This window comes from Phocoena phocoena, chromosome 6, assembly GCF_963924675.1.
Source record: "Phocoena phocoena chromosome 6, mPhoPho1.1, whole genome shotgun sequence".
NCBI lineage: Eukaryota > Metazoa > Chordata > Mammalia > Artiodactyla > Phocoenidae > Phocoena > Phocoena phocoena.
The window spans coordinates 45,472,229-45,496,489 of NC_089224.1; the positions used below are offsets into that span (position 1 = coordinate 45,472,229).

Here is a 24,261-nt window from a genome sequence, read left to right on the forward strand (position 1 = left end):
TTACCGCATGGAGAAAGAGGTGGCCTGAGCTATTTGCAACTGTCTGCTCCTGGAGGAACCTGAAAACCTTCTTGTCCTTCAGGCAGGAAAACAATGGAAAGATTCTTCCATTAGGTGCAGAACTTGTGAGGGTCTCCTGCTTTGGCAGGCCGTGGTTCGGGGCTGGTCACAGCTAAGGGTGCAGACAGGGCTGGAGAACATCATCCTGGGTGACCTCAGTGAGGATGGTGGCAGGCCCCAGTGAGCCTGGTGATTCAGGTGTCTGGCTGTGGAAGCCTGTATCCAGCTGCTCTGAGTACCTGCCTGCAAATGAGATTCTTAAATAGTACAAGGTTGTCAATTCTGTACTTATGCCAATGTTGTTTCCAAGTTTTTCCAATTTCTCTTCAATTTATTGGCAACAGATAATGTCGCAACTTCAACGTTTCTTTTATTACGCTGGAAATTAAACATTCATGGAAAAGGACAGAGTATAAATCCAATAGGGTGTACTCATCCAAATGAGACCCAAGGTTGAAATAAAATCTGAGTCTCAATCTGTGTCTTTTTAAATTCTAATAAGAGTACTTAGACATTTGACATTTTACTGTATGTTCATGCTTTGTAATGCACCAAAATACAACTAGCCTCGCCTCTCTCCATGTCCCCTTTAAGGGGCTAAGACATTAGATTTGAATTCTTCCACATGACTTTACAGGAGTCATAGTTCATGTCTCCAGACATAGTCTACGGATAAGAGTGGCATAAATGTTAACACCAAGGGCTAATTCATACCATTCTCTTCCTTCTGTCACCAAAAGTATGCTCACCACATATATATGTGACAATGCGCTTGGCAATGTGGATTCCAGGAAAGTGAGGCAGGGGTGGTGACCGCCCTCCAGGGAGCAGGGAGGACAGACTTTAGAGGCAGGATTAGGATGAGGGAAGCACCACGTGCTCAGCGCAGCTGAGGGCCAGTGCTCAGAGCTGATGAAGAGGAGGGCCTGGGAGCAGCAGAAGGCTCCACTCTGACAAAAATCTGGGGCTCCTCAATTTAAATGACATCAGATTTTCATTTCCTCTTCTAAAAAACGGAGACAACTCAAGTAGTTGTCACACAGGCAAATGTAAAGATTAAATGAAGTTTGCAAATTATAGTCTGAGAATCTGAATTTAGTGAACATAGCTGCCTTTAGCATTAATGTGACATATAGTAACTTGTAGAGTCCATGATCAGCCCCGCTAAAAGAGGCTTTGACTGCCGCTCCCTTAACACTGTCAGGGATCTGTGTGTTGAGGCCCCAAATGCAAACTGCAGGAGAGGGGTTGCCTTCTGGACTGCGAAGAAGCAAAGCCCAAGTTTCCAGGCCTAGAGCAGTGTCTGGTACATTAAGGAGAGAAATCCTACAGCACTTGAAACATTTGCAGAGAACCAGCATCGAGGAAAAATGGCTGCTTTGTATAAATGTATAGTATAAATGAGATAAACAGTCCCTTCCCTCATCCTCAGTCTCAGGCCACCTCTGGTGATATTATTTTAAGACAAAGGTGTTTTTAAATGTTATGGGGACCAGGAAATGGGTTATAACATGTACATGGGGCAGAGGGTGACGAAATGGGCCGTTCCTATATTTTTAGGTATGGAAGGTCACAACGTTACTTCGAAAGCTATTTCCTGGCCAGTTGGGTAAAGAAAGGGAGGGCTTCCCTCAAGCATGGAATGTAAGAAAGCACCAAATCTAAGTGATCAAGATAAATCATATTTTAACACAATATATAAAAATGAAAATGCCACAACACACATGCTGAAGAAAACAGCAAAATTTTAAATAAAGACAGAAATGACCCTGCATTGGGATGACGCTGACAGTCTTATAGAGGAAGGCTTCACGTTGCCAGTGAATTTGGGTAATTTCTGTTTAGTCTATAAAATTCTTACCAGAGAAAATGAGAAGATCAGACCTGGTAAATGTCCTCAGCTGCTTGTACAGGACACTAGTGACTCTTCTTTCTTCACTACAGTCAAGCTGGAGTCCTGAGAAAGGTGTTTCAGACACTCGAGTTAAATAAAAATTATTTAAGACTGTCACAGAGTCACAAGCAATTGTCAAACACTGCAGTTCTTCAAACAAGTAAAGAAGTAGTCTTGAAAATATTAATGAGTTTGCTTCCATTAAAGCTAGGAAAGTAAAATTATATTAAATTCTTGTTTTAGTATAAAGAAACTATAATTCAATAAAATGCTATGTTTTAATACCCATATATTTTAATATCCTACCTTCAATATTTAAATATTTTCAGAAAGTATAAAAAATTGTAAAATATTTAAATCAATCAATATAAGTTTAATTTAAAAATATAAAAAATAAAATGCTGTGAGTTTTTTTTGTTGTTTTCTGCGGTACGCGGACCTCTCACTGTTGTGGCCTCTCCCCATTGCGGAGCACAGGCTCCGGACGCGCAGGCCCAGCGGCCATGGCTCAAGGGCCCAGCTGCTCCGAGGCATTTGGGATCCTCCCGGACCCCGTCACGAACGCGTGTCCCCTGCATCGGCAGGCGGACTCTCAACCCCTGCGCCACCAGGGAAGCCCCCTGTGAGTTTTTTAATGTTCCTACCTTTCAGTTATTCAGTACTTCCTCCCCCACGTTAACGCTGTATTCCTGAAAGACACCATGAAGTCCCAGAGCATATACAGGGGCGCTCAGCTCCCGCGACCTCAGCCCCGGTGGTGGCTGCGCTCCGACTCACCCCCAGGGCGTCCCCAACACCGTCCGGGCGCCCCATCGCCGCCGCCGCGTTCCCCTTTCTCTGAGCCGTCGCAGCATAGCGCCAGAAACGAGCCCGAATCTGTAAAATCGGTACCAACTCGCTTCCCAGCTTCAAACCCCTCAGAAAACGGCTTCTTAACCAAAAATGGCCTCGCTCAAGTTTCTGTGCGAAAATAAAGCACAAAACTCAGGGGAAAGCCCGAAAATGCAAGGTTCCAGCTTCCAACCAGACAAAATTGTCGCTGGCGCGGCCGCGACAAGGCTCCCACTTGAGAACTCAGCATCGCGAAGACAAAAGTTTTTTCTCACTATTAAATCAGTATAAAGATGCTCCGTGAGGATGCAACTCAACTTTTTCTCGCGCTGCCCAAACCGCGTAAAGTGCAAACTCTCATAAGTCAGCGTTTCCCTAGCCGAACCGATCAAAAGACATCCGGCGCCCATTAGCCGCCGCCTAGAGAAGCGCACTGTCCCGGCCGGGTTCCAGTGGGCATAGATGGAACCTACCTCAACATAACAAAGACCATATACAACAAACCCACAGCAAATATCATTCTCAATAGTGAAAAACTGAAAGCATTTCCTCTAAGATCAGGAACAAGACAAGGATGTCCACTCCCACCACTATTATTCAACATAATCCTGGAAGTCCTAGCCACAGCAATCAGAGAAAAAAAAGAAATAAAAGGAATCCAAATTGGAAAAGAAGTAAAACCGTCACTGTTTGAAGATGACATGATACTATACAGAGAAAATCCTAAAGATGCTACTAGAAAACTACTAGAGCTCATCAATGAATTTGGTAAAGTTGCAGGATACAAACTTAATACACAGAAATCTCTTGCATTCCTATACACTAACAATGAAAGATTAGAAAGAGAAATCAAGAAATCAATCCCATTTACCATCAGATCAAAAACAATAAAACACCTAGGAATAAACCTACATAGGGAGGCAGAAGATTTGTACTCAGAAAACTATAAGACACTGATGAAAGAAATCAAAGATGACCGAAACAGGACTTCCCTGGTGGTGCGTTGGTTAAGAATCTGCCTACCATGGGCTTCCCTGGTGGCGCAGTGGTTGGGAGTCCGCCTGCCGATGCGGGGGGCACGGGTTCGTGCCCCGGTCCGGGAGGGTCCCGCGTGCCGCGGAGCGGCTGGGCCCGTGAGCCATGGCCGCTGGGCCTGCGCGTCCGGAGCCTGTGCTCCGCAGCGGGAGAGGCCACAGCAGTGAGAGGCCCGTGTACCGCCAAAAAAAAAAAAAAAAAAAAACAAAGAATCTGCCTACCAATGCAGGGGCCAAGGGTTCGAGCCCTGGTCCGGGAAGATCCCACGTGCCGTGGAGCAACTAAGCCCATGCGCCACAACTACTGAGCCCACATGCCACAACTACCGAAGCCCGTGTGCCTAGAGCCTGTGCTCTGCAGTGAGAGAAACCACCACAATGAGAAGCCCACACAGTGCACCGAAGAGTAGCCCCTGCTCACCGCAGGTACAGAAAGCCCACGTGCAGCAACCAAGACCCAATGCAGCCACAAATAAATAAATAAATAAATAAATAAATATGACCCAAACAGATGGAGAGATGTATTGATACCATGTCCTTGGATTGGAAGAATCAATATTGTGCTAATGACCATACTACCCAAAGCAATCTACAGATTCAATGCAATCCCTATGAAATTGCCAATGGCATTTATCACAGAGTTAAAACAAAAAATTTTACAATTTATATGGAAACACAAAAGACCATGAAAAGCTAAGCAATATTGAGAAAGAAAAATGGAGCTGGAGGAATCAGGCTCCCTGACTTCAGACTGCACTACAAAGCTATAGTAATCAAAACCGTATGGTACTGGCCCCAAAACAGAAATATAGATCAATGGAACAGGATAGAAAGTCCAGAGTTAAATCCATGCACCTATGGTCACCTAATCTATGAAAAAGGAGGCAAGAATATACAATGGAGAAAAGATAGTCTCTTTAATAAGTGGTGCTGGGAAAATTGGACAGCTACATGTAAAAGAATGAAATTAGAACACTCCCTAACACCATACACAAAAAATAAACTCAAAATGGATTAGAGACCTAAATGTAAGACTGGACACTCTAAAACTCTTAGAGGAAAACATAGGCAGAACACTCTATGACATAAGTTATAGCAAGATCCTTTTTGACCCACCTCTTAGAGAAATGGAAATAAAAACAGAAATAAACAAATGGGGCCTAATTAAACTTAAAAGCTTTTAGACAGCAAAGGAAATCATAAACGAAATGAAAAAATCACCCTCAGAATGGGAGAAAATATTTGTGAACGAGGCAACTGACAAGGGATTAATCTCCAAAATATATCAACAGCTCATGCAGCTCAATAACAAAAAAACAACCCAATCAAAAAATGGGTGGAAGGAACTTCCCTGGTGGCGCAGTGGCTAAGAATCTGCCTGCCAATGCAGGGGACATGGGTTCAATCTCTGGTCTGGGAAGATCCCACATGTCGCGGAGCAACTAAGCCCGTGAGCCACAACTACTGAGCCTGCGTTCCACAACTACGAAAGCCTGTGCGCCTAGATCCCATGCTCCACAACAAGAGAAACCACTGCAATGAGAAGCCCGTGCACTGCAACAAAGAATAGCCTCCACTCACTGCAACTAGAGAAAGCCAGCACACAGCAACAAAGACCCAACACAGCCAAAAAATAAATTAAATAAATTTATATTTTAAAAAAGCTTTAAAAAATGGGCAGAATATCTAAATAGACATTTCTCCAAAGAAGATATGCAGATGGCCAAAGAGCACATGATGCTCAGCATCACTAATTATTAGAGAAATGCAAATCAAAACTACAAAGAAGTATCACTTCACACTGGTCAGAATGGCCTTCATCAAAAAACCTACAATAAATGCTGGAGACAGTGTGGAGAAAAGGGAACCCTCTTGCACTGTTGGTGGGAATGTAAACTGATACAGCCACTACGGAGAACAGTATGGAGGTTCCTTAAAAAACTAAAAATAGGGACTTCCCTGGTGGTCCAGCAGTTAAGACTCCGCACTCCCAATGCAGGCGGCCTGGGTTCAATCCCTGGTCAGGGAACTAGATCCTGCATGCCACAACTAAGAGTCTGCATGCCGCAACAAAAAGATCCCACATGCTGCAACTAAAGATCCCGCATGCTGCAACTAAGACCCGGCTCAGCCAAATAAATAAATAATTTTTAAAAACCCTAAAAATAGAACTACCATATGACCCAGCAATCCCACTCCTGGGCATATACCCGAAGAAAACCATAATTCAAAAAGATACATGCACCCCAATGTTCACAGCAGCACTATTTACAATAGCCAGGACCTGGAAGCAACCTAAATGTCCATCAACAGATGAATGGATAAAGAAGATGTGGTACATATATACAGTGGAATATTAGCCATAAAAAGGAACAAAATTGTGCCATTGGCAGAGATGTGGATGGACCTAGAGACTGTCATACAGAGTGAAGTAAGTCAGAAAGAAAAAAACAAATATCGTATAATATTGCTCATATGTGGATCTAGAAAAATGGTACAGACGAACTTATCTGTAAAGCAGAAATAGAGACACAGATACAGAGAACAAACTTATGCATACCAAGGGGGGAAAAAGGGGGTAGGATGAATTGGGAGATTGGGATGGATATATATACACTACTATGTATAAAATAGATAAGTAATGAGAACCTACTGTATAGCACAGGGAACTCTACTCAGTGATCTGTGGTGACCTAAATGGGAAGGATACCCAAAAAAGACAGGATATATGTATAACTGATTCACTTTGCTGTACAGCAGAAACTAACACAACATGGTAAAGCAACTATACTCCAATAAAAAGTAATTAAAAAATAGAGAAAAAAGGGAAGAAAAGATACATGCACCCCAATGTTCATTGCAGCACTATTTCCAATAGCCAGGACATGGAAGCAACCTAAATGTCCACTGACAGAGGAATGGATAAAGAAGATGTAGTACATATATATATAATGGAATATTATTTAGCCATAAAAAGAACGAAATAATGCCATTTGCAGCAACATGGATGGACCCAGAGATGGTCATACTGAGTGAAATAAGTCAGACAGAGAAAGATAAATATCATATATCACTTATACGTGGAATCTATAAAAAGGGTACAAATGAACTTATCTACAAAACAGAAACAGAGTGACAGATGAAGAAAACAAACTTATGGGTACCAGGGGGTAAGCGGGGGAGGGATAAACTGGGAGATTGGGATTGACATATACACACTACTATATACAAAATAGATAAATAATAAGAATCTACTTTGTAGCACAGGGAACTCTACTCAATACTCTATAATGACCTATATGGGAAAAGAATCTAAGAAAGAGTGGATATACGTATATGTATAAATGATTCACTTTGCTGTACACCTGAAACTAACACAACACTTTAAGCCAACTCTACTCCAACAAAAATTTTTTAAAACTTCAATAGCTTAAAAAAAAAATTCAATAGCTTTAAAACTTTTTGTCATTCTTAATCCTGCAGTGAATACAAAGAGTAAGCTTTGCACTTTTTATATGTACAGAGTAGAGATATCCATGGAGTACATAAATACATACACAGGACATATGTGTTATCAAAATTTAATGTTGTGGGGGCAATTAGGAAAAACTATCTAAGAAGGCTCTGGGCAGGGGCAGAGGCAATAATGGAAAAAAATATTTGCAAAACGCTGCCCTAACCCATTTGGAGAGTGCAAAATGAAAAGCAAAAACAGAAGTAGAAAGTCACAAGAAGTATTCAGAAAATGGAAATGAATACATTCTTATTTAAGACCCAAGCCTGAAGGAAGGTCTTCAGAGAACCTAGAGAGCAGGGTTCACTGAGTCCCCACCTCTGCCAGGCCGGCAGCATCTGCAGGGTCCCCGATGGCCCCAAACTTGTCTTTACTCCTGGCCCTGGTGCTGCTCAGCTGCAACTCCAACTGCTCTCTGGGCTGCGACCTGCCTCAGACCCACAGCCTGGCTAACACGAGGGCCCTGATGCTCCTGCAACAAATGAGGAGAATCTCCCCCTTCTCCTGCCTGAAGGACAGAAATGACTTTGGATTCCCCCAGGACGCGTTTGGAGGCAACCAGTTCCAGAAGGCTCAAGCCATCGCTGTCGTCCATGAGATGATCCAGCAGACCTTCCAGCTCTTCAGCACAGAGGGCTCGGCTGCCACTTGGGATGAGACCCTCCTGGACAAGTTCTGCACTGCACTTTATCAGCAGCTCACTGACCTGCAAGCCTGTCTGATGCAGGAGGCGGGGCTGGAAGGGACTCCCCTGCTGAAGGAGGACTCCATCCTGGCTGTGAGGAAATACTTCCACAGAATCACTGTCTATCTGCAAGAGAAGAAGTACAGCCCTTGTGCCTGGGAGATTGTCAGAGCAGAAGTCATGAGATCCTTCTCTTCAACAAACTTGCAAGAAAGACTCAGGAGGAAGGAATGACACACACCTGGTTCAACACGGAAATGATTCTCACTGCCTAACGAGACCACACTTCCACCTGTGCTGCCATGTCAAAGACTGTCATTTCTGCTCTCATCATGCCCTGAATTGAATTAATTTGTCAAGTGTTTTCAGGAATATTAAGCAACATTATGTTCTACTCTACAGGCACTCGTCCCTCATAGATGCCCATGCTGATCTATCTACTTACTTATCTACTTAAATATTTATTTATCTATTTTAATATTTATTTCACTATTTATAAAGATTTAAATTATTTTTATTTACATAATATTATGTGCATGTATACATTGTGGTTAAGAGAAAAAATATATACTTTGTATTAACTCAGTTTATGAGTTTTCTTTGTTCATTAAATTCTTACTATAGAAAACTTCATTTGTTTATTCTTTAAAAAAGAAACACCAAGCCTGAATGTGCAAAATGATTAAAGAATGTGTTACAATTCCTTGACCATCATTACGATTCTCACATTAGAAATGAAAATAGACTAACTCTAGCCAGGTTTTGTGTTGCCCTCAGGACACAGACATGAACATAACTAATCCAATCTTGCTTTTTATAACTTTGATATTTTTTAAGGAGAGTAACCTAAAAACAATAATTAATTCATAATTCAATTAAATTTTATTACTTACTTTAAAAATAGTTCTGATTTGTAGTAGAAATGAATATCAGTTAGGTTGAATGCTACAATGAGAGGGAGAAAAATGGAATTCCCCCAGAAGGTGGATCATGTCATGCGAGGATATAGAAATTAAAGCAGTAGATATTACCTATAGTTAACTAGTAGACATTTCAGTGCAAATGTCCACTGGATACTGGAGATGGCAATTTACAAGCAATCCCATGTAGTGTAAAGCATGGAACTGAAGAAGTGATCAAATGCAAGGAGAGTACAGAATGAGAAAAAGACTTAAAATTGAGTCCTATGACCTTAACCTTAAAAGGGAGGGAACACCACAAAGGAAGCAGATATGGAATGGCCATATGTTAACAAGAGAGAATGGTGAGAAGACCGTGTTTGAAAAGACTGAAACTGCTTAGAAGACTCAATGCATTCATGAAATCATAGATGGAAAATGCTCCCTACATTGGGAAAAGAGATGGCATTGGCCACTTAGTGAGAGCTTGTTTGGTAGACTTAATCAGCAGAAGGTGAAGAGAAGGTGGAAGGATGAGTAAAAGAAGGTAATGACAATATACATAGAAAACAGGTTTGAGATATTTGCCATCTGAATTGGAGGAGAGAAAGGAGGTCCTACGCAAGGCTGGGACCTAGAGTAGAAGGTGGATCATTTTATTCTCTGCATGGTTTTCCCTTTCTGAAACATTTTTGCCTCAGAAGAAATTTCATGGATTTGATGTATTGTAACTCATAATCATATTTAATATTTTATTTACTTTAAAACATGACATATTTAATTATTCACAAGGATAATTTATCATCATTTTGATTAACACTATATTGACTGTCAGTAAGCTGCTCTGTAGATTGAAATCATCCACTACATAGGAAACAGATGGAACTGACCTTACTGAGAGCTGATTTGGTGGGATTAATCAGCAGAAACCATACTGGAGTAGGTGGAAGAGTGACAAGAGAAGAGAAGAACTCCCATTGTCATTGTTTTACCTGGGGAGTCACTTTACTTCTTTCACTCTCATCATAGTCAGGTTTGTATCTGTTTTCATTTTACTTCAGTGCATCAAATGCAATGACGCTTTCCAAGAAAGTTGAATGGAGAAGGAAATTAGTGATGTATTGAACATTATGGAAAATCATAATGTTTCCGTTTATGTTTCCGTTTTTACTTTCCTATTAAGCTACTAACCTCAAGTTGAAATAGGAAGTAATTCAGTAGTAGCAAGACAACCCTTGCCGAGAAAAATATGAACTGAAAAAGAAAGTATAGCATTACAAAGACTCTGACACCAGGAAAGCAAAGAAGGCTAACTTTATCTAGCATCCTATGCCCTACATTTTCACCACCCTACATCTTCATTGTGAGATGGAGAATGATGAACCAAGAGGCTCAGTAGAAATGTACTGAGTCATCTAATGATGGTTATTAATTACTTCAATATAAGGTTCTGATGCGAGGTCAACAGAAGCTTCTGACGGGAGGTCTAATGGAAAATCTAATATTCTGTTAATAATTATTTGGAGTAACTGTTATGAACTCTGTGCTAATGATACAATGGTGAACAAGATGCAGACCTGTCTCCTATAGTGGTTATTTGCCAAACAGGTCTAATAAATCTATTTTCAAGAAAACCAATCCTGGGCTGCCCTGCTGATGCAGTGGTTAAGAATCTGCCTGCCAATGCAGGGCACACGGTTCAAGCCCTGGTCCGGGAAGATCCCACATGCTGCGGAGCAACTAAGCCCATATGCCACAACTACTGAGCCTGTGCTCTAGAGCCTGCGTGCCACAATTACTGAAGCCTGTGCACCTAGAGCCTGTTCTCTGCAACAAGAGAAGCCACCGCAATGAGAAGCCCGCACACCGCAAAGAAGAGTAGCCCCCGCTCGCCGCAACTAAAGAAAGCCCATGCGCAGCAACAAAGACCCAAGGCAACCAAACATAAAGAAATAAATTAATTAATTAAAAAAAAAAAAGAAGACCAATCCTGAAGGATAAGCCAGCTTGGCCGATATGGAAAATAAAGACGGTAGAAACAGAGTCCAGGACTAGAAGTAAACACAGCCAACCTCTTAGCAAGATAAATGTAAATACTCATCTAGTGGTCAATTTACCTCAGTTCCTTTTATCCTGTACATCATGTTCAACTTTTAAAGAAACTTACCATACTAAAAGGTGAAAAACACAGTTTGAAGTGATAGAGCAAATATCAGAAACAGACTCAGATACAGTAGAAATTTAGGAATTATCAGACCAGGAGTTCAAAATAACAGTGATTAAAGTGCGAAAGGCTCTAATGTATTCACCTATTTTATTCTTCTACTTTATCTCAAGCTATGTATGGTACTTAAAATAGTTTTGCTTGTATAATATCACGTTCAACTTTATAATGTATTCAAATATAATAAAATATGCTTACCTTTATCTTTTTTCAAATTATTTTCTTGTTTAATTTATGAAAATCTTCCCCAGATGACAGCCTGGATTTGTTTATTCTTACAAAAAGAAATAGCCTAAATTCTCAAAGCATAGTGAAAAATAGATGATGAATTTTTTTTTTTTTTTTTTGCTTTGTTGGGTCTTTGTTGGTATGCACGGGCGGGCTTTCTCTAGTTAAGGCGAGCGGGGGCTACCCTTCGTTGTGGTGCGCAGGCTTCTCATTGCAGTGGCTTCTCTTGTTGCGGAGCACAGGCTCTCGGCATGCAGGCTTCAGTAGCTGCAGCGAGTGGGCTCCGTAGTTGCGGTGCGTGGGTTCTAGGGTGCACAGGCTTCAGTAGTTGTGGCTCGCAGGCTCAGTATTTGTGCCTTGCGGGCTCTAGAACTCAGGTTCAGTAGCTGTGGCACACGGGCTTAGTTGCTCCACGGCATGTGGGATCTTCCTGGACCAGGGATCAAACCCGTGTCCCCTGCATTGGCAGGCAGATTCTTAACCACTGCGCCACCAGGGAAGTCCTGTATGATGAATTCTACTCATCATTCACTTGTTTCAGTAGGTTATATTTTACAACTTCATATTTCTATATCAGATATATAATAGTTCCGCGAATAAAGAGGTGAAAAAAGCAAATGCCAAAGAGTTCTGTTTGGAAAAGAAAGAGATATAAAAACAGTAATCATGCTAAAATTATTTCAATTAAGTTTCCTGTTACAATGAGAGATAAAGGAAACGGGATTCTCTTACTAGCATCTGGAATGAGGCTTTTCAAGAAGGCAGATGTATTCTATAAAGTGCTCTACAAACATCTAAAGACAGATTTCCCATTGGTGGATGCATATGCAGATCTGGAATCTACAACAACGTACATCATGGAGATATTAATTTGTGTTTGTTGCATATTTGAAAATCAAGATATGGTAAGGATGTCATTACTTACGAGTAGGATGTAGAATGAGAAGAGGACCTAAAGCTTATGAGGACCTTCAACTTTTAAGACTGAGAAAGAGAAGGAGAGGCTGCCAAGGACACAGAGATGGAGTAGCCAGTGCAGTTAGGAGTCAGCCAGGGAACAACGATCTTCAGGAAACACTGAAGAAGGAAACCAAGGGTTTGAGAATTAAACAGGATGAAATTTAAATAATTATTTATATGTGAGATAGGATTCTGCATTGAATGTAGATTCTGCCAGGACATATGTGTGATCCTGGAGAATCACGTAACTTCCCTGAGCCTCAGTTTCCTCAAATATAAAGTAAATGAAAATATTCCTAGAGTTGTTGTGGTATTAGACAAACTGGAACATTAAAGAGCCTTTAGCAGAATATCATCCACTGAGTGAAGGCTAACAGGTAGTGCCTATCTTCTTATTTTTTCATACAGATCTAAATGGGAATAATGAATTCTCCTCTCCCTCTCTCTGTCACTGACTGCAAAACACTGACAGCCTAAAAAACAAAACTGGGAAAAACTGTTTCATCAATTGTATGTAATATTATGCATAATAATATAATAATACATATCTATGCTACATACTTATGAATATATAGTATAAGGTATACGATATATATAAAATTTTATATATCTATCTGCTGATTCTGATACATGGCATAACTCTCCTTCATCTCTGCTTTCCTGGATCCCATTTTTTCATTTTTCAAATACCATAATCATTTACTTCCTCCCAGTGTAGAAATCCAGTGTACTCTCCCCATTCACTCTGCATTAAGCTGTACTGCCCATTCATACAGCTGTTTCCTTCTACATTAGGGTTTCTGGCTGTCAATTTCCCCTTAAGACTACAAAGCCACCAATGGAAAGCAGAAGCTGAGAGAAAGTTCTAGGTTTGTCAGAAACTCTCATATGACTCCATACTCTCTGCCTGCCAAGCACTGCAGGTCCAGACTGTCCAGGCTCCCAGAGAAACACAGTAAATAGATGGCACCCTGCCCAACACTGAACAATGGTGGAGAATCCAGGAGCTCACCTGTGCCTCTATTTGCACACTTCCACGTGCTGACTGCACTAGGAGGAACTCACCTGGTTCAGGACTCTTATTTGCTCAAAAAGCCCAAAGCACAGGAAACATGGAGTTGAAAGGCAGCAGCAGCTTGAGAACTTGGAAGGAGAACAGAGGTGTTTAAAGCGTTCACTGGAACAGCGGCAGGTCCTCAGGACATGGAAGAACACAGATGAGCTGCACTGAGGCAAGTGTTTCTCCAGAACATTCCTTTTCAGAGAAGAAAACATTGAGGTGCATGCGATAGCACAGAGTTCTCCCAGAAGGACGTGGCCACTAGCAGTGTCCCCAGCACTGACACCACAGCAGCCTGCGCAGTCTTGGAAGGGACGAGGGTTACCTCAGTGCCAGCTGCAAACTTCTTTTCTCCTTAGGACCCAGCAAGTAATCACAGAGCAGGGAAGGATATTCCTGGGGAAAATGCAATCCAAGGAATTTCTCACATTCCATCATGATGTCTTTGCCCCTTTGAAAGACAAACAAAATAAAACATGCTTGAATAGAAGGGACACAGGAAGGGATTTTAATGTAATTAGCAACAACTGGGATAGAGCTTTTCCAGCAGGGCAGGTATCAGTAACATGCACACTGGAAGGTCACAATTTCTACAAGCAACAAAGAGCGAAGTGGAAATTCTTTTATTTAATTTAGGCAATTTGGGAAGAGGACACTGATGGATCAATCATCTTTCTGTTCTTTCCAGCTGGTGCATACAGCCCTGAGTAGGTACTTTTAAAGTCAGATGGACATTTAAAGTACATTTAGAGGTTTGGAAACCTTCCTAAGGATTAGGATCCTAAAACAAGCAGAAACCATTCCTATATTACTGAAAAATATCATTTTATTAACAAATGATTTTTTAAATAATATTTTTATTTCAATTCTTCAGTATTATGATGTTTTAATGGGCTGAGGCTAGAAATTTAAATAAAGACAACTATACAAGGCCATGAGGGTGACTCTGGAGTTCAAGCCAGACTCTCCCGCTAAGGAGCCCATTAAAAACCTTCACTGCTTCTGTCTAAGAAGCGCGTATGCTCTTCCGTCTTGGTCATACATAAGGCCTCTTCAGTACCCACATCTTAACCAATAGTTGGAACAATAAAGAGTAGAGATTCTTCCCTGGACTCTATCAGTAGACAAACGGATGTCCAGCCTGGACTGTAAGTGAGAAATGGAGGTGTCTTCATTGAGAATGAGAACAGCAGGCTGACCTGAGGAGGTCTCCTGGGAAATCAGTGAGGTCCTTGTCGACTGAAAACAAACCACAATATGAGAGCTGAGAGTTCATTTTTTTGGGAGGACTTACTGAGGACTATAGCCTGGAGGACAGCCTTTCAGCTCTGACGAACTGCCCCAAGGACATAAGGGGGACGTCAGTATACTGGTGATTTTGGTGAGGGAGGTACATGCAATCAAGGACACATCTTGGTAGAAGCTTGCTGCTAGTCATGAGGAACAGATGTCTCTGTTAATGATTTTAGGGCTTTTTACATACGGAGAACATGCAAGATATTGCGTTTATTAAATTTTCTTGGGAAATTATTTAACGACCTACTGGCCTGTTCTGTCAGTTTTCCCAGAGCACAGCGTGCCTCGTTCTTCATCTCCACCCTGAACTCCTAACAGGGCATGCTGGGGTCAGGGACTACAGTGACTAGTGACTTCATTCTTGTAGAGCCAGATGGCGAGTGACTTTTTAGTTGTCATCCTGAAGAAGAAACGTCAGAGCTCATATGGATAGAGATCATTAGGTGCTTTTACTTTGTTCTTAAACTCACAAGAAAACTCAAGAGTTAAAAATACATAGATTCCAGAAGTCTGCTGTTCTTGGATTAATAAAGCTATTTACTATATTTTGTTGAAGAAATCACTCATAAAATCTTAGACTTGTTCCTTCAATTGGCAGAAAAATCCACTCCTTTCTAACTGTTTAATAAGGATTTTGCCTATTTTTGCTTAGAACTTAAAGTCAGCTCAGCTCACAGACCACACCCTGTGTAGCCCTCCAAAACAAGCGACAGCAATCCTTTGGCATCTGAAGTGGAATTAAGGGTCCTTTGTCATCTCGCTATCTTCCCTCTGATGATTTAGTTGGTTCCTAAGTATCATGTTCTTTTCCACCCTTCACTTTCTTTAATGGGCTCTTTCAGACAAATCACAGAAAAGCCCCTCACTAAGGTTTGCCCTTGTATCTATGGTACGTTTGGAATAGTTCATCCATCCAGACTGATATTTGTCTCCAGCTGTATAAGTGAGTGTGATCGAAATAGGGTTACTGAGAGGACCAAGTTAATAGAACTTAGAAAGTGGCTAGTTCCTTATAAGCAAACAATAAAATTCAGTTGTTACTTTTTTTTTTCAACATATTCCCTACATCTCTCAGCAAAGACTCTGTTTCTCTCTTTTTTTTCTTAATATTTATTTATTTATTTTGGCTGCACCAGGTCTTAGTTGCAACATGCGGGATCTTTGTTGAGGCATGCAGGATCTTTAGTTGTGGTAATGTGGACTCTTAGTTGTGGCATGCATGCGGGATCTACTTCCCCAATCAGGGATTGAACCCGGGCCCCCTACATTGGAAGCTTGGAGTCTTACCCACTGGACCATCAGGGAAGTCCCCAGTTGCTACTTTTATATGACGATTACTATCCAGATTAAGATCAGTATCATTTGGCATCATCTAATTCCCTTCCTTTTAATTCTAGTGTTCTCAAAGCACTCTTCTTATTACCTGAGTGGATTCATCAACTAGACAGATGCTCAGCAAGGCTGATCTCCACGATCCTGCCACAGAGGGTTAGTGTTCTAGCCATTGGGTTCTGGTTGCCAGTTGCTGTGAGCTGATCGGTGTGACTTCTTCCCTCTTTCTTCAAAAATAATCACATATCGATTAAATGAAAGAAAAATCAGGTGCCTGGTCTTGCAAAGCTGAAGGCAGTCCATTAACCCAGGACTTGGTCTTCTTTGAGTTTCTGGCAGAAGCAGCCATTTTCCAGACTTTCTGTTATTCATATTGGCTTTTATCCTGCCCCAACAATGCTGTATTAAATTTTGCTAACTTAGAATATGTCATTGTGTCTGTGGAAAATCACTTCCCTTCTTTCACATTCGTGAATTTCACCTTACATTAGTTTCCTTTTCACCCACAAAATAACTGTGGAATTTTACTTTATAAGAAAGTAGCAATGAGAAACAAAAAATTTAAAGCATTGAAAATGATAGAGACCGCAGCCCCTCTGCCTTTTTTACTTCCCTGTATTGCTCTTACCTCACCATGAATTAGAACTAATTAGGAGCAGCAAGACAAATTTTGCCCAATAAGTCACTAAGTGAATATAATTTATAAAAAACTTTAAATGTAGAATCGCACACAAGTAGAGGAAAGAAGGCGATTTCTCTCTGACCTAATCCTGGGCCTCGCTGCCGTGCATTCTCAGAGGGAGACAGAGACAGAGGAAGGGAAAAGCCCACTGGCATCAACTGACTAAATGAACAACTGAACCTCACCGGTTTCTGTGACATAAGCTTTAACGAGAGACAACACCATCGTTGAATTCTCTGCCCCCAGCTCAGAAACTCTGAGTGTAACAAGTGTTCACTAGTTTTAGTAAAAGAGTTGAATAATAAAATTTGTATTTGGTAAAATAAAAATTATTTGTTTACTCAGGGTGAAATGATTAGAATTGGATAATTCCTACACCTCCTTAGAGAAAACACACTTTTGCTCTCAGTGTCTGAAGGCTGCTGACACTTCTGATACGGGTCAGGAGAAGAGGAGGTCACCACTGAGGACTAGGGTCCTTCACACAAACACTCCAGGGGCAAGGGTGAGGGTCCTGGAAGATGAATTAATTTCCCAACAATAAACAAGTCCCTCCACAGAAAGCAGATTTTAAAGTCCTCAGGATGTGGTGAGCCTGCCCTCAGGCAGGGAGTCCAGGTTAGGAAGGGGACTCTGTCACTCTAGAGGAGAGTGTGTGACTAGATGTGATCTCTCCCTTGTGACTGAGGTGCTGCTGGGGAAATACAATTTTCTTGGAATTAGGACCTCAACACCCATATTCTCTGAAAAGAACCAGTATTCCTGGTGGGAGTATTGGCCCAGCCTGTGGAGGACTAGGTCTCCAGTAAGAAAATAGTGGAAAGAAAGGGTACTAATACTAACCTTGTGGTCCCCTGAAGCATAACCACATGGACCTGTATGAATGTGAAGGAAGAGAAACATTAAAAAGCTCATTCACTTATAATCATCAGCCTCTGCTATGAAACCCCTCTTTGGCTTCAAAGAGCTTAAATGCCAGAGGTGGCCTAGTAAATCCCTAAAAAAGTACAGAAACCATAGGGCTGAGGAAGCCTGCCTTTCTATATAAAGTAAGGCAGTAAAAATGGAGACTAAGGTCATAGCTAAAAATTTATTCCTGGAACAGAGAAAAGCAATATTTATGCATGAGAAGGAGAAAGAGAATGTACTTACATACCTGTAGCATTTCTGACTTTAACACAAAGACATTTCTCATTTGATTAATAAATATCCATTTGGATGGGCACATCAGAAGTTATTGGGAAAAGTGCAAAATTAATAGTTTAGATGGATAACATCTTCTTAGACACTGAGAATACATAAATGAAACCCAAAAAAGGAAGTAAAAGTGACAGAAATGTTTAGAAAATGAAAATTACTGTGTTCCCCATTTAATGGCCTTGCTTAGAAAGGATGTTATCAGACAACCTACCCGCAAGGTTCCCCCAGACGCCCGTCTCAGCCAGGCCAGCAGCAGCCTCATTTGCCCCATGGCCTTCGTGCTCTCTCTACTGACCGCCCTGGTGATGTTCAGCTACGGCCCTGGTGGATCTCTGGGCTGCGACCTGTCTCAGAACCACGTGCGGATTAGCAAGAAGAACTTCATGCTTCTGGGCCAGATGCGGAGAATCTCCCCTCACTTCTGTCTGAAGGACAGAAAAGACTTCGGTTTCCCCCAGGACATGGTGGATGGCAGCCAGCTCCCAAAGGCCCAGGCCACCTCTGTCCTCCACGAGATGCTCCAGCAGGTCTTCCGCCTCTTCCACACAGAGCGGTCCTCTGCCGCCTGGGACACCTCCCTCCTGGACAAATTCCACACTGGACTCCATCAGCAGCTGGAGGACCTGGACGCCTGCTTGGTGCAGGCGATGGGAGATGAAGAAACTGCCCTGGGAGTGATGGGCCCTACACTGGCCATGAAGAGGTACTTCCAGGGAATCCATCTCTACCTGAAAGAGAAGAAATACAGTGACTGTGCCTGGGAAATTGTCAGAGTGGAAATCATGAGATCCCTGTCTTCATCAACCAACTTGCAAGAAAGGATAAGAATTATGGATGGAGACCTGGGGTCACCTTGAAATGTTTCTCATTGACTAAGATGCCATATCACCCTTGCACATACGTGTTTGGTCATTTCAGACGGATCTTATTTCAACTTTAATCACAGAATTTATTGTATTAATTCAGCTGATACTTTGTCAGCAATAATACACAAGTATATGTTAAAATTATTAAGCCCTAAGGGCATCAGTCCTTAAGAGATGACTGCCCTGATGTTATTTATTGTTTACTTACTTATATTTATATATTTATTCTTGTATCTTATTTATATTTTAATGTAAAAGATATTTTTATGTGTACACTGTATTAAAATTTAGAAAATATATTCACCTATTTTACTAAATTTGCATTTTATTTTTTCAATTCTTATGAAAGAAAACATGAGGTTTTTTTTCATTCTGAAAACCTAAATCCTTATTTTTTCTATATGAATCTATCTCCAAATAGTATTTGTCCATTTTGTCCTTTGAAACAGTCCTACCACTATCAGGAAATGCTTGTCAAAAGGTGGAATTCCATGGAATTGAGGGAAGTCCTGGAAATTATGGAGAATGGTTAGTCCTGATATCATAGGTGTAACTGATTTATACCACCAGGAAAGAGTGGTCGGTGCAAATACCTGTGGGAAGGAGTCATCTCCACGAGGGAAGCTGGTGACATATGGTGTTGACTGGCCAATCCTGGCACCTTCCTCCCACCTTCTCCCTGGTCCTGCTTTACTGAACCATTCATCCTTATACATACCTTCAGTCCCTCCAACTCACTGACCAGCCACACAGCTGCTCTGGTTCTGTGCAGGTTTCCAGCTTCAAGGTTTCTGTTAGAGTGAAAGCCACAGGAAGAGAGCACAGTTAAAGGAGAGTTCCAGGATTTTCAAAACCTCTGTGAGAAGGAGCCAGGGTTCATGGCACTGGATCCCAGCTCTGCTATTAACAGCAGTGTGACCTTGACAAATAACACAAACACTAAGCTCCCTAGTTTTCTCATCTTTAATATGGGGACAATAGTAATATTTTTTCATAGGATTATTCTCAGGATTCAATGAGTAAATATACACAAGAGGCATAAAAGTGTGTCTGTCAGAAATAATCAGGACTGTTAGAGTCACAGAGTGGCTACCATCAGGGAAGAGAAGGAGAGCTGCTCTGAGGTAGCAACTGGAAGGCAACATAAGAAACATGCTAGGTCCTGGGCAAAATCTATTACTTTTAACTTGGGTGCTAGTTTCACAATGTATTCAGTGTGTGAAATTTCCTTGTGCTGTATGCTGAAGATACTTGCATTTTCTGTGTATTATACTTCTAAAAGATTTCCTGGGAATTAGTAAAACTTTTTTGAGAAAGAACGATCAGTAGAAGATACTTTGATCTACCTTAAAAGTGAGTAAAATGGAAACAACAGAGATCTCATATCAATGCAGATAGTCACATGTATTTTTCATTAATACTGTTTGTTGCTTTTTTAGTATGAGAAAGATAAAAAATAGCTTCTGAACTGGTTTTGGTTTTTGGTCTTTCAGCAGCAATGCAGAGGCAGGAAGAAAAAAGCAGGAGTTATGAAATGTAAAGTTTTGCTCTCCAATCCTGGGCTCTCCCAGGTTTAATCTTAGTCTCTTTCCCATAAAGTCCCAGGTCCATAATTGCTGGCAATGTCACATCCTAGAGCCGGTCCTTCCCAGGATTTAGTGCTTTCAGAGGAGAGACTTCTACAAGTGTCATGCAGGTGTCTTATACCCAAGTAAGAGTCTTTCTCTGAAGAAGGTGCCATCAGTCAATTTTATTAGTCAAAAAACATACACATTGCAAATACATCCCGCCAATTCTCCACGATAAAATGGCTATGTTGATCCATATTCAAGAGCATATAAGTTTATATGTGCTCCCACACATTATCCAAAACACAATCTTATCATTATTTTTAGTTTTTGCCAACCTGATAGGTGACAGATAGCATCTAGTAGCAACCATTAGTTGTCCTTTTCCTAATTGATGGTCGCTGTTATCAGTCACAGTCTAGTCAGGAAAACAGAAAAATTTCCTGCAGCCTTCTAGTCCATCTCTTGCAACTTGTATGGAAGAACTTTAGAAGAAAAAAATCTGCTGGCAAAGGAGAAATGTAGTCAAAAGAACTGGAGCCCCAGCATCACAGAGCAGAGTTGAGAAGAATAGCTGTGGAGCTGAGGCTTTAGCTTCAAGACCAGCACACTAAAATAGGTGACAGTGTCCACTGGAAATTCAAGTTTCCTCCGTGAATTTCCTTTTTTTTAAAAAAATTATTTATTTATTTATTTATTTATTTTTGGCTGCGTTGGGTCTCCGTTGCTGCACATGGGCCTTCTCTAGTTGTGGCAAGCGGGGGCTATTCTTCGTTGCGGTGCGTGGGCTTCTCCTTGCAGTGGCTTCTCTTGTTGCAGAGCACGGGCTCTGGTGTGCAGGCTTCAGTAGTTGTGGCACGTGGGCTCAGTAGTTGTGGCTCGTGGGCTCTAGAGCGCAGGCTCAGTAGTTGTGGTGCACGGGCTTAGTTGCTCCGTGGCATGTGGGATCTTCCCGGACCAGGGCTTGAACCCGTGTCCCCTGCACTGGCAGGCGGATTCTTAACCACTGCGCCACCAGGGAAGTCTCCATGAGTTTCCTATCCATACACAATGCACCTACTGCTCTTGCATTGTCACTTTTTTGCCTCTTTAAAGAAATTCATTATTCATTTTTTATACAAACTTTGTGTTATAAAAGTAGAAGACACATAGTCTGTCATGCCCTCAACTGGATCCCAGAAGCCACACTCACATTGTGCTCCTCCCATCTCACTGGCTGCCCATTCTGAGTTTCATTCGTGACACAAACGTTGGTGCCTTTCCTGTGTTCTGTGCCCAGAATTCTTTCCAGTTTAAACTCATGAAATAAGTCCTGATCTAATCTAGTTTCAGGGATTGAAAAACAATCGTGATACTCACGTCTTCCAAAGCTAAGTTCTGGAATGACATACCCAACTGCCTATTTGACAGCTGGTATCTAGTAATCATCTCACATTTATGTTATTCAAAATTAACTCTCCTTAAAAAATAAATAAATAAAATAATAACAAGAACCCGCCCTTTCTCATTGTTCTCTAATCAGTTAATGGCAACTCTGTAGTTCCAGGTTCTCAGGTTAAAGTACATGACATCATTCTCAGCTCCTCTCTCACAACCAGTCTGAGTGCAATCAAAGTTTTACACCACTGAGGTTTTTCATCCAAGAACTTGGGAAAGCTCTGCATTCTGAACACAAGACTTCTTCAATCTACTGAATTATATTAATAGCTATTCTGTAATCATCCTTGAATTATTAAATTCTACTTATATGATTTATTAATCATTAACATGCCTATTTATTTTACTGATATTTTATTTGTTATGCATCCATAGTTGTTTTTTTAATCTGAATTTCTTTTCTTATTGAACCCATTTAAAATCCTTGAACCAGGAGTTTATTTTTCTTGAAAAAGAAGGTGGATGACTTTTCACTTTATCCCATGATGTGTTAAAAATACTTTAACATATTTATAGGTGTTTTCTGACAAAAATATTTTAACACATTTATTGGTGTTTTCTGACATGCTTGCTATTCTACCAGTTCTTTAAGATACTTCCCTGAAGAATTCGCCTGCTAATTCTAAAAGCTAAAGGCTGAAGGTGACCCTAAGAAAGGGTGGGAAGGCCTTTAATTATTGTGAAAACTCCTCCCTGCACCTTTTCAGGTTATTTATCTCTGTAAATATTACCTTTAAATCCAGCCTACATTCCTCTGTCTCCCTTGCCTATTAAGATACTTACATGCACGTCACTCACATTTTATAAATCAAACATAATAAATCAAATGTCAATATGTAGATATAAGCTAGAACCTTGATATTTGACTATTTGCAATGTGTCAAAGCATCTCATCTAATCCCAGCACATCATTTATTTACCACCATAGACTGAGGTTTGGCTGAGATTTGAACATGGGGTTACAAACCCTACTATAATGAGCCAGAGTTAATTAATTAAAATTGACTCCCCAAAATCCTACCATGGTTTCTACGTTTCATATAAGACATTTCAGCTTTTATTACTCTAATAATTTCCTATGCTCCTGTACTTTTCAAGATCAAGGTCTTGCCCTTTACTTTCAACCCCTCTCCCCACCCTTCCCTGTGCACATACTCACCCAAGGCCTTGTAACTGAGAGTCACTTAAATGCTTGTGATTTACTCCCCAGAGTAGAAGCACTTCTACATTTCTTATTCCCACCCAGTATCCTGCACAATGTTAGGGATATTACTGGTCCTCAGGGTTGTTAATAAAAGTGATAAATGTAATAAGCTTAACATAGTTGTGCCAGTAAAACTGTTTGAAAACTATAGTTTTCCTCCATTTTCTCTTGTGGGTTACTCTTGTGTTCTCAGGTGACCAGTAAATTTGTTAGCCAGGCATCTCCTTAGTCTTCCTTCAACCTCCTGCATGATTTAGAGCAACTGTTTCCTTTTTCCTATTGTACAGTTTTTCTCAGCTTTAAAATAGGGATAATGAGAATACTATACTCCATTGAACATACCATTTTATGTTATATGCTCTATTTAATGAGAATACAACTCATAACTGTTATTATAACTGAGTACATTTTATAATCAGAGACATATACACATAGTTATGATAGTTGTTACTGTGACGGGTGTACACAAGGTGTAAAAACCATTATTTCATGCTCACCCAAAAGATGATTATGCCACATTTGTGCCTTGCTCAGCTCATAACCTGGTTATGCAAAAATTCTACCTCTGTGAATTAAAATAGGGTTATCTTTTTTAGCATTGTACAAAGCATACACACAAATTTTTAAATTCTACTCGCAAATGAAATATCCTCATGGCTGTACCAAACACTCGATTAAAAATACCTATGGATCTCTAGTGGGCATCAAAACAAAATGCAATCAGTGCATTGGCACAGAAGTTATGTATTTAGTAGAAAATGTTATATTAAGTTTAAATCTACACTATGCTGAAATTAAAAGCATCTTGATACAGATTACAAAGTTTTATGTAACGTATCCATATGAGATGACATTCTGAAGAAGTTAATAAAATTCTACAATGAAAAACCGTGACTATAATAAAGCTGAATGTTTAATAGAAGACACTTGCTTAAAACAAATGAGAGGGGACTTCCCTGGTGGTGCAGTGGTTAAGAATCCGCCTGCCAATGCAGGAGACGTGGGTTTGATCTCTGGTCCGGGAAGATCCCACATGCCACGGAACAACTAAGTCCGTGCATGCACCACAACTACTGAAGCCTGTGAGCCCTAGAGCCTGCGGGCCGCAATACTGAGCCCACGCACCACAACTACTGAAGCCTGCTAGATTTAGGGCCCGTGTATGGCAACTACTGAGCCCGCATGCTGCAATTACTGAAGCCTGTGCACCTAGCCGTGCTCTGCCAACAAAAGAAGCCACTGCAATGAGAAGCCGGCTCATTGCAACTAGAGAAAGCCTGTGCACAG

General features: G+C 40.9%; 2 protein-coding genes across 2 annotated transcripts; both read left to right on the forward strand.

Moving 5' to 3' along the window:
* Window positions 1–7,685: 7,685 nt before the first annotated feature.
* LOC136124273 (interferon alpha-1-like) lies at window positions 7,686–8,252 on the forward strand. The gene has a single exon (XM_065878826.1). The coding sequence runs from the start codon at window positions 7,686–7,688 to the stop codon at window positions 8,250–8,252; it is 567 nt and encodes a 188-aa protein (XP_065734898.1).
* Window positions 8,253–18,168: 9,916 nt separating this feature from the next.
* LOC136124308 (interferon omega-1-like) lies at window positions 18,169–18,756 on the forward strand. The gene has a single exon (XM_065878894.1). It carries the CDS (start codon window positions 18,169–18,171, stop codon window positions 18,754–18,756), a length of 588 nt encoding a protein of 195 aa, XP_065734966.1.
* The last annotated feature ends 5,505 nt before the right edge of the window (window positions 18,757–24,261 follow it).